At 45.2% G+C, this 11,409-nt stretch overlaps 2 protein-coding genes across 3 annotated transcripts in view; one reads left to right on the top strand and one right to left on the bottom strand.

Annotated features, from left to right (window-relative positions):
• Positions 1-386: 386 nt before the first annotated feature.
• CD24 (CD24 molecule) lies at positions 387-5,058 on the bottom strand. The gene is made up of 2 exons (XM_082404919.1): positions 4,864-5,058; positions 387-2,058 (listed from the first exon to the last, which is right to left on the bottom strand). Exons 1-2 carry the CDS (start codon positions 4,930-4,932, stop codon positions 1,891-1,893), a joined length of 237 nt encoding a protein of 78 aa, XP_082261045.1. The 5' UTR covers positions 4,933-5,058; the 3' UTR covers positions 387-1,890.
• MTRES1 (mitochondrial transcription rescue factor 1) overlaps positions 4,702-11,409 on the top strand; it is a 53,351-nt gene continuing 46,643 nt past the window's right edge. The window contains exon 1 of one of the 2 annotated variants that reach the window (XM_082404904.1): positions 4,702-4,723. The gene's annotated coding sequence lies outside the window, so the exon portion shown is untranslated. Of the gene's footprint in view, positions 4,724-10,325; positions 10,410-11,409 lie in introns of those variants that run through there. The other variant, XM_082404903.1, reaches the window with a different exon arrangement.

The raw sequence follows: 11,409 nt of genomic DNA, 5'->3' as shown, positions 1-11,409 counted from the left end.
ATTCTTGCCACCCTGGCCTGTTTCCCTCACAGCACTACTTGCCAGTATACTATTTGTCATATACATGCTCTTTTTCTCAGCTATAGTAAAAGGCCTTGTCCAGCAAGTTCAGCATTCAATCAAATCTTCAGTAACCTGACACGTAGCTGGCATTCAATAGTTGCTGAGTCTAAGTAGGGATGCCCACTTGAAGGCTTAAAGGTGTCAAATTTCAGATGGATTCTTTAGCCAAGACATGCTGCTCGTTGCCAACGCAAAATAGCTTAACTGTAATGTTGTTTAATAGGAAAGTATTGAGGTATATCCCTAACGGTTTAAGTAGACTCACACAACCATGATAACTCACAAAGTATTCCTTGCATTGGAAAAACATATCATTCAATGGATTGCTCTTTCAGCCATCTTTTTATTTACAGTTTGTGTTTAATGCAAATCAATTCCATAACAAGAGAAGTTACTATGAATCAAAGCATAAATACACAAACACAATATACAATCCAAAATAGATGTACAGCATTCAGGTATGAAACAAAAGAGAATGTTCATTCACACACACAGTAGCTTGAGATCTGTTGGATATGGTTGTTCCAGTGTAGATTTCTAAAGATGGAAAAAAAATGACTTTGGTCATCAAGACTACTGTGGCCATATTAGATTTCGGAACATCTAAGCATCAGTGTGTGACCATGCGAACAAAAGACTTTAGGGAGTGTCTATTTTTAAAAAGGTTTCTGTGCATCAAGGCAGTTGTGAAAAGATCTACTTTCCAAAATCAAGCCCACTTTAGGCTTAGGACCAGGTTCTAACTATCTAAAAATATTGAATGATAACATAAAGTGTTCCAAATGTGGCTATTCCGTCCGATTCAGTTTAAAAAGAAGTATTTACAGAAAAGAGTATAAAAGTTTTTCTGAATTTAATGTAAGCAAGCTTCCAGTCTTCCCTTGCCAAATGTTTAGCTCCTTCACACGTTTGCCTTTTTAATTTCAAGATTTGTCAATCTTACCTTCAAAACAGATCATTTTTTAAATTGTAAAAAGTATTCGACATATGCAGAAATAAAAAGCATTTTGAAATTAGTTGAGATCAATGTAATTCTACTCTTTGTTATCTGTTTAGCTAAATGAATCTACTGCTCTTTTTGAATAAGAATAGTTGATAAGTATATAAGCAAAATGTACTCATTATGCTTGGATTTGGGGTAGATTCCAATCCATCATTGCCCTGGTACATATCAATGACTATATAAAAATTCAAATGCAATGTCAAACCCAAACCCCAAGGGAAAGAGTTCAGTTCCCAAGAGAACAGCAATAGCTTAACATAAAATTTTCTCTAGAGTACATCAGCATTAAATTAGTACTGCTGAAACAACACACTGAGGATTTACAGTAACACCTGGAAGTTCCTTCTAATGTACATATAAATAGAATCACAGAAGCTTTGTTTTACCTCATTGTTTTATGGGCTTATAAATTTAATGAACAAATGAAAACTGAATCTCTGTTCCACATCCCATTCTTTATCTCTAGGTAAGATAAAATCTATTCTCACTTTCAAGGTAGAGTTTTATGTGTCCATACTTCTTAAGCCACATTTAAGGAAATCACCTCTTAACTAATTTTGGATGTTGTCTCTCTTCATCTTGTACAGGAAACTCCAGCAGATTTAATATTGGCATTCATCATCTAGTCAAACCCTTCACATGCTCTTCAAACCAATCAAATTTGGGATCCTCAACAGTTTCTGTCAATAAAATAAGGTGTGGAACTAGCAGATTCATTCAATGAAGACCTGTTTTTTTTTTCCCTTGTCACACTGGATGTCTGGATGCCATCTGAATTGGGTTTAGAGGATGGGGAAGTATAGATGTTTCTTGGCCTGAGTCTCTTAACAGTAGAGATGTAGAAGGGAGACCGAGATCACCAAGAGACTGGCTGTTGACTGCAGAGCACCGTCACTTGCCTTGGTGGTGGCATTCGCTGGATTGGGGGCAGCTGAGGTATGCTGGGAGGAATTACTTGAAGGTGTTACAACAGTTGTTTGATTTGAATAAATCTAAAATATATAAAAAGTTACACTGATCAATTTCCAACGTCACAGTTGTCTCCACATACACTTAATATGCAATTAAGATAGATGATATATTCTCAGATTGCTCTTTTCCCATTATTCCCTTACCCACATCATTTCATTCTGAATTTTTGCTTAGTCCCACCAAGATCTTTTAGTTTCAAAACCAACTACCTAGAGATACCTAATGACTGCAAGTAGCAACAACAACCAAAAACAAGCAAACAAAAATGTTCTTCAGTAACTACATAACTCCCAAGAGTATGACTTTATCCTTAATTCTTTATAAAGTAATAAGTAACCAAGTTAACTAATCCAGTTTCTGATTATATTGACTTAACTGGCATTGCAAAAAAGGTTTCCTCTATTTTCCCAAGAAGGGGAGATTTTAAAGGTGCACAAATAATTTGGATTTTAAAATATGGTAATTTGAGACATGTTATGAGAATTGAGTCGTCTATCCTGGATTTGCTGGGTAACTTTCACATACCCATTTAATACAGCCTAGCGTTTAACTTAAGGGGCCCTGGGTATCTCACCTGCTCCCTTGAAATCTTGAAAATTATATATAACCCATCTCAAAAATGGCCACGATATTTGTTTTAAGTTGAAAAGTATAATATAATGAACCCCTGCCTTAAGGCAAAATGATTTCACCCAAAGCATCGTGAAGTCGGAATGACTTCACAACAGACGAGAGGGTTTGGTGTTGTTTTCACCAGCATCAGCCTTCCTGCCTGGTCACTAAGCTCACCACCGTGGCCAGGGACCAAGGTCCCCCCCAGTGTCCCAGCGCCTGAGTGGCATTATTCACCACACTATTTTCACCACACTATTTTTCAAGTCACTAAATGCACAGTCCAGCGGGGCACGTGGTAATCTCTCCTTTGTCACGGAACAAAGGCAGTTGGGAGATTTCAGCTCTCACTGCAAGAGAGGGTTTACAACGGCTTCTGATTACAGGCGGGACCAGAACGTGGCACCAAGCAGGTCTGGCCACGCGTACATTTGGCTGCCTATCAATCCAAAGATAAAACCATTCTATCTTTTGTTGTAAACCCATAAGGTAAACCCAGCTCCTTTTGTTATAAAACCCATAAGGACATTAAGCAAGCATTGACTAAAAAATTGGTAAATCCTATCTAAAATAGACTAATTTTAAAAATCTCGATCAAGTCAAATATATCCATTGGGAACCTACCCAATAGCGTGTGCTTCCAGGAAAAAGCACTCCCACTAAAAGGAAAGCATTAATATGGTACATAATTTAAAACAGGGCTCGCTGTTTGGGGGCAAGACCTGTTTTGGGATCCCTGAAGGTAATCTGTTCTTATTCTACAAAGCTTTGGTGCATCAGGTGACTTTTGTACTAGAGTCCAGTGCAGCAATAGGAGAATCAAAGGGTCCTCCCACACCAACGAAAAAAACTGTTAATATATTAAACTGACATTAAACAAAATTTTCCCTACCAAACTACCAAAGATTTATTTGCATAACTATTAATAAAAACCCTCTTAAATTTGGAGGCGGGGCGGAGGATCTGGTTGGAAAGGTGATGGAGTGGGCGGGGGAGAGCAGTGTTTCTGGCGGCCGTGCCCCTCCCCCACCGAGGAATGGTGAAAGGCTCGGGAGCGCAGCCGACCCGCAAGACAACAATAGGGTACAGTTACGCAGCCCGCGGAGCGGAAGACGAGGAGCGCTCCGCTCTCAGGCTGCGCTCCCAGGTGAGCCCGGCGGCTGGGTGTCTGGGGACCTGGCGCACCCAACTTTTCGGAGGAAATGCTCAGCAGACACTCAGAAAGCCCCAATGGAAGGCGATGGCGAGCCACCCGCTGGGGCACCTCTACCTACCCTCCAAGCCCAAACTGCTGGAGACAAGTGCCCCTTCTCGCTCTCCCAGCGCCCCTCCCCCACTTGGGTCTCCCAGGCTCAGCCCCTGACCTCCCTCGCGGCCGCCGCGCACCCACCCGGCCGGACACCGCAAGCGAGGTCGGTTCCCGGGACAGAGAATCTGGAGAGGAGGCGGCGGGGACAGGGACAAAGCCTGGCGGGGACTCGGGACAGAAATGTCCCACCCGCCGCCTGCCCAGAGCTAGCCAATCTGGCTAACACGGGGTTCCGTGGTGACAAGAGATGGACCTGTTAAGTCGCCCCCGGGAGAGCACAGGGTCAGGAGAGGGTCCCCGCCCAGGCTTCAGCCCCGAAACACGCGGGACTGAGGTGGGTTGATAGGGCCAGGTAGCCGCGGCTTCCTCGGGATCCATGAACCAGCTAGGAGTGGAGAACTGACGAGAGCGGCGCCCCCGAAGGGGATCGTCCCCTCTCTTTGTGTGGTGCGCTGGGGACGCGAAGACACTCGTAGAGGGAAGCGGGGTGTTCATGGGATCCAGGGACGACCTCCCCAAAGGACCTGAGGTCTCCAGGCGCTCCAGAGGTGGGAAGCGCACATTCTCTTCCCCGCTAGCGCCTCGGACTTCTGGGTGAAAGCGGGCGGTGGGCGTCAGGCTGCCTGGTAAGGGCTGCGCGGAACCTGGGGTGGGGCGGAGTCCTCCCAGCCCACGCGCGGAGGTGCTTTGTTCCCGGGGCCGCGGAAAGGGTGGAGGCAGCCGCCACCGAGTGGAAAGTGGGCTCCACATTGCCGTCCCACCAGGTCAGATTCTACTAGATTCTCTCCGAGTCCGGGCCCGCGCCCCGAGGTGGGGGGCGCAGGCCAGTCCCCAGGGGGCGGCCCCACCCCACCCCCCCCCCCAGGGCGCGGACCCCAAGCCCCAGCGTGCGCCAGGACCTCACCTGCGTAGGTAAGAGCAGTGCCAGAAGCAGCAGCCCCAGTCCGAGCCTGGCCACCATCGCTCTGCCCATGTCCGCTCCGTCGGTGCGCAGCGCGTCTCACTGGATGCTGGGTGCGTGAAGGACCGCTGGCTCCGGGCGGGCGCAGGCAAGGTGGGGAGGGCGGCCGGCGGGCGGGACCTTATATACCGGGACAGCCACAATAGCCGTGACGTGGCGCCGCCCGCCCACCCGCGCTCCCCTCCTCCGCCGCCGCCGCCGCCCACCGCGCGCGCCCGCTGGCCGCCTCCCCGCATCCCGGCCCTCGCCTGGCTCCCAGCGCCCTCTCCCTCCGCCGGCCCCGGAGACCTCCGGGCGGCAGGTGGGCGGCCGGCGCCGCCGGCTGCCGGAGGGATGCTTTGTGTTTCCCCGGGCAGGCAGCGTGCAGGCTGGCACAGGCGCCCGGCACCTCCCACACACGACCCGGGGCGAACTAGCGAGCCACACATGCCGCTCCCGGGGCCGAGCCCAAGTTTCCTTTGTTTCCCCGGACCTGCCATCTTACCCCCCAAAAGAAAAGTCTGAGCCTCCCGCGCGGCGGGCAGCCTCCAGTCCCGGCTCTGACTACGGCGCGGACCCCGGGGCTCCCTCGGCTAGGGTTTTCTCAGATCTCCGCCCCAGAGGAAGGGGAACCGTGCGGGGTTTGTGGGTGTCCCGGACCTGGCGACGGGAACGGGGCGCCGGCACGCGCGTGCCCTTCCCAGGCTGGTCGGCCGGGCTGGCAGGCGGCGCCCGCGCTCAGAGCAACGTGTGTGTGCTCGGCCCCGCGCCCGTCACGCCCGCCCCTTCCCCCAGCCACTCGCTTTGTTTTTGGAGCTCCTCGTGCTCGCCTGACTGTGAGAGTTCTATGGGGCGTCCCGGGTCCCCATCCTCCCAAGAGGTGGGGAGCCGCCCCCCGGGCGCGGACATGCTGCCCGGACACTGGTGACGGCTGAGTTTCGGTCCCCGGCGCTCCTCCCTGCCGCCACTGGCGGACGGGGGCGAGGAGACGATAACCCACCCTGAGGGGTGATCCCCCTCCCCAGCCCTAAAGGCCCCGCCGGCCCTCACCACGCAGCTTTGCTCCCAGGTCCTACCCAGGCGGCGGGAACCTCCCTGGCGGTCCCATTAGAATTCGCTGCCCCAGTGGAATTCCTGGGGACATGCTTCTTTGGTCTCTGTTGCAACGCACTTGCTCATTATCCTTTTAAAGAGCAAAAGCTTTCCGGAGAAGGCTTTTACTTTTCCATAGCTGCCATCAGGCGATTTAATGAACTGGCGCATGTAGGAGATTAGTCATTCTGCAGATTTGAGTGGAATATATTTTCTAACCATCATATTGTGAAAACTTTCAAGCATACAGTGAAAGTAGAAACTATTTTACTGGTGGAAGGTTTTAAATTTAATTTGTAGTTGCGGGACATAATCTCTTTATTTAAAGTTTGCCCAAGTGGTCTGCCGTCTTTGAAGCAAACAAGAGACCAAACATAGTAAGGCTGTAAATTTGTTTAAATTTTACTTTTGCAGAGCAACCTGGTTAAACAAGGTTTGTTTTACGGAAGCAGAGTGGCAATGGAATCCACAATAGTTGGTCTGTGACTGAATGGGCCTGTGCCTTACTGGTCAACCACTTTAACTCAGTAACTTTCCACATTTAGTATGTACTCTGGAACACTTGTATTTATGTCCTGCACCAGCGGATTTTCCTGTTCTACAGTATTATCACCTTGTATAGAAATAACCTAGCCTGTTCCAGGACATGAATGGTCTGTGGCCCAGAAGTGCCTAGTCCCAAGGCAGGGCCCATAGGAGAAGCTGCTTGTTGAACTAAATGGTGGTATTCATAGGATACATTAATTTTGTCCTGCATCTTCTTTTTTTATTCCTGCTCCCCTCCTCCTCCCTCCTCCTTGTTATTAATTTGAAGAGATGAACTAATGGAGTGGTTAAGAATAGACTCTAGAGCCAGACTGCCTTGGTCCAAATCCTCGTTGTGCTACTTTTACTTGAGGCAAAAAGCCTCCATTTCTTCATCTGTAAAATGGAGATAATAGAGCTATTATTAACTAGTTATTAAAGGGTTGGGGTTGTTGTATATAAAGTGTTAGAACAGTGCCTGCCTTACCCTGGGAGCTTTCAGGTGATATTTGCTCCTGCACTGAAGGTCCCAGGAACCTTCTTTGCAGCTGTGTGATTCATGAAAGACATATCAAGCACCAAATAGTACCCAAATCTGGTAAGGCACCTCATCACCAGCTAATGAGACTGCATAATTCACAAAGCAAGGCCCTTCATATCTGCCTAGCAGTTTCCCTGGGCATCCTATAAGGGGTGTTACGTGGGGCTTTGACAATTCTGTACCCTGGAGGCTTAGCTCTCTTAGGGAAGTCCTCATTACAAATCCTCCATGCCACTCTATTTCCTATATGGCAAGAAACTCAAGAAAACTGCCTGAATCTTTCCTCTAGGTTTCTTTCTGTGAATTCCTTCTTCCTGTTCATTCTTCTCTTCTGGTTTTCCATAGTTATTTGTTTGCTTTTCCCTTAGTCAATAATAGCTCATGCTCCTAAGACTATAAATTGTGAATCTCAATAGTTATCCTAGAATTTTTCTTAAAACACATTGCCAATTTCCATTTTTATAAAGAAAGTATTTCATGGAATGATCTTGTAACTGATGGAGTCCATAAATTGGCATATGTGTGGAAAGTCATAGCTTTAAGTTTTAATATTTTTTCATGAGATAGCATGTGACGCAATTTTTTTTTTTTTTTTGACGCAATTTTTTGATGCTAGTTCTCTTATGAGTAAAATTAAGGGAGCAATATGTACAATTTCTTAGTGCAGAACTGTGAGGAGTGATGAAGAACCAGACTAAAGATCCAGAATCTAGGTAGACTCTGAAGTCAGACCTGGACTTGAACCCTGCTCCATCACTTTCTAGGGGTCTGACTTTGGGAGAGCTTCCCAACCTCTGACACCTCAATTTTCTCATCTGGAAAATGGGCTAATAATACCTGCCTCACAGGGGTATGATCTTCACTGAGATAATGTGTATGGTTAGCAGAGTTCCTGGCACATAGTAAGGACTCACGAAGCTGCCACTTCTGTTGCTGTAGGGTCTATTCATTATAGTGTGGCTTTTGAAATCTTTCATTTGTATAGCAATTGCTCTTTTTCTCAAGCATCTTTGCAGGTGGTATTTTATATGTGCACCTATGAGGTCAGTAAGGCAGACCTCATTTCTGAGGCACAGAGAAGTTAAGTAACTTACCCAAAGCCACATAGCCAGTTATGGTACCTCACCTAAAGCCAGAACCAAAGTTTCCTGACCAGATCCCAAGTATTTTCTGCTTTGCCAACAAGAGCAGAGACACGTCTTCCTACACCATATCCTCTTCGCCGAGCACTCAATCAATGTTTGCTGGCTGAATAGGCTAATGTTAAGGGAGCAGGTTAATTTGCTTTTTAAGGTAAAATAGTAAATCCTATTTTTAGGGGAAGAGAAGATATTACTTGACATTTTTAGAACTTGTCAACAAAATGGGTATGAAATATATTAATCCAATAAAGGATGTTTCTTCTGTGCTTTATAGCAGAAATGGTGGCTGGAATAATTAAATAATTTGTTTAGATTCTAGTCTACAATATGGTGGTGTTTATGTTCACAACACTCTTCCCCCTTATTCCGTACCACCATTAAATGCATTAAATTCCATGCATTTAATATTTTGATCTATCCTGGTTTTTTAGCTAAGCTTTGTTCCAAACCCAGGAACTCCAGCCTGCTCCAACCATGAGATGGCAGTGAAGGTGACCAAGTGAAAGAGCGTTTTTGACTGAGTAGGTTCTAAGTCCTGGGGCTAGAGCTTGTTGAATCAGCAGATGGAGTCGCAGCCTGACTCTCTGTGGGGATGTGCTGCCCCCTGCTGACCAGAGGAACCCCTCAGCTCTCACTGTCAAAAAATAAAATAAAACCCCTCCTTTGTGCCGACTGTAAAAGCCCTGAATTTTTGAAGCCTTGTAAAGCTAATAAACCGCAATGAGCTTCCTTGACTATTAGTTCCTTTTTTCCCTCTAGAGACTCTCAAAGAAATTCTCTCAGGTCTTAAGCTTCAATCAAACAAGAAAACAAATGTAAAGTGTAGGAATTTTATTATTTTCAAATGCAAATTGAGTAGCAGGATGCCTGCCTCTAAGCATCCTGGGGATTTTTTTCTTAAGGAAATGAAACAAAAAGAAGTAACTCTTAATCTCCTTGGCCAGAATTTAAATTCAGTGTCTCCATTGTGTGTTGGCAAGGATGTGAGAAAGCCAGTCTTCTCATCGACACTGATGGGATTACAGAATGGAATTTGACATCTATCAGTATTAAAAATACATGTCCCCTTAGACCTAGCAGTTCTAATTTTAGGAACTTATCCTACAGATATACTTGCAGAAATGCAAAAGGGTTTTTGCAGCACTGCTTGTAACAGCAAAGGATTAGAAATCACCTAATTATCCACCGATAAAGCCCCAACTAAAGAAATGATAGCATATCCATATCACGAAATATTATAAATCATTTAAAAGAGCATAATATATACTACAAAGAAAAATATCCAAATAAATTCTTAAGTGAAAAAAAGTAAGATACGGAACACTGTGTACACTAGGGTACTATCTGTGTTGAAAGGAAGGAAGGAAGGAAGGGGGAAAGGAAGAAGGAAAGAAAGAAAAAGCTAGACAGAAAAAGAGATTATTTCCAAAGGGATACACAAGAAATTGATAGCGGTGCTTGCCTCTGAGCAGGGAGCTGGCTCGGCTAGGGCACAGAAGAAGTAAGAGCCATTTTTCATTACATACTGGTTTGTACTCTTTGAATTTTGTACATTACTTATTCACAAATAGATAAAATCATTTAAATAATGTCAATACATTCTGTGGCTGACTCCCATAAAGCAAGTGTGTGGAAAACGGATTTTTCCTGGCCCCCGGGAAAAAAATTCATTGTACCCCCCCATCTCCGCCCCGCCTTCTCTCAGGAGCCCTCCTTCCATCATTCACAGGTTCTTGAACAGAAATTATAGTTTTGCCTCAGCTCATCCGTCCAATGACAACTGTGAGACCAATTCTCTCGAGTCCAGATGGTACACACACAAAAGCTTTCAGGAAAAATGAAGAACGGAGCTGTAGAGAAAATAATTAGAAATCACTTGGCAAATCGTCTATTTCATCATTTTATTCTCCCTGCGGTGCCTTGAGCAGCCGAGGCTGTTAGAGGAAGAAGAGCTTGGGGTTGGGGGTTGCTTCACAGGAAGGCCTGAGCTGGGAGGGGTTAGTCCCTTTAAGGGAGCTTTTAAGGATTCCCCTTCCACTCCTGGGCAGGAGATGGAGCCGAGGGCTAATTTGGTAAATCCTAGCGTGGGTGAAACCCTACCTCCTCCTCACAGAAATGAATCTTCAGGCCACAAGAGTGCTACATCATTTGCCATTTACATGTGGACCCTAAACGACCCTTTGCTTGGGAATAATGAAACTGGAAGAGTGGTAAAGTATATATATATTTTTGTCATGCTCCTATGATTTTTAGTCTAATTTCCATATCCTTTGTTTGTCCAGGTCCTTCCTTTTACGTTAGGTTTCGGGCAAGAGGGTCCCTTTGCTATAAGAGATTAGTAACATTTTAAGTGGCCAGGAAAATTGGTTTAAATATTTTTACAAACCTAAATAATGTTATAACATGTAACACAATGGTCCATTTCATAAAATGTGACATTGCGCCTGAAACAGGAACCACATTTTCAGACTCTGTGAAATAACAGTCAGCCATTAAAATAAGATTAAGTGAATTTGTTTTTTTTTTGGCTGCACTGCACGGCACGCGGGAAATCTTAGTCCCCCAACCTGGGATCGAACCCGCGCCCCCTGCAGTGGAAGCGCAGAGTTTTAACCACTGCACCGCCAGGGAAGTCCTAAGGCTAGGTGAATCTAATAAGCTAGGTTGAAAAGGGATTTCTCTATTGAGAGCCATATCTATATATATAGATCTTTGAGTTTTAAAAAAAAGTCCTCTCAACATTTTTACATATTTTTTTCTTTTTCAGATTTTAAGTGTAATATTTTAAGGTCCAATATAGAAAAATTTGGAAAATACAGAAAAGTATGGTAAAGAATATTAAAATTACCCATAGCCCACTAACCAGAAATAACCACTAATAATAATTTTTTTAATATTTTCTTTTTGATTATGTATATACTTATGTATTTAGAGTTTGCTGGCTTATTTGTTTTGCTGAATGAGGAGCAAATGTGCATAAAGTTTTCTATCTTGTTTTTTCCACTCAATAGAAAACAGTAAAAAAATTTAATCGTAAAATTTGAGGCCACATGACAAGATCAATGAAATAATGGGGTGGCCTGTGCAGGTGACCAGCTAGGGTTTCTGCAAGATCCAAATTCACCCAGGTCCTCCTGGCTTCAGTCTGGTGCACTGGTGGCATTTATTTGCTCCAAATATTGATGGGGATGATTCAGGGTTCAGGGGTTG

The sequence above is a fragment of the Balaenoptera borealis genome (genome assembly GCF_965194805.1).
Source record: "Balaenoptera borealis genome assembly, chromosome: 9".
NCBI classification, from domain to species: domain Eukaryota; kingdom Metazoa; phylum Chordata; class Mammalia; order Artiodactyla; family Balaenopteridae; genus Balaenoptera; species Balaenoptera borealis.
This window is presented reverse-complemented; position numbering and strand designations above follow the sequence as displayed.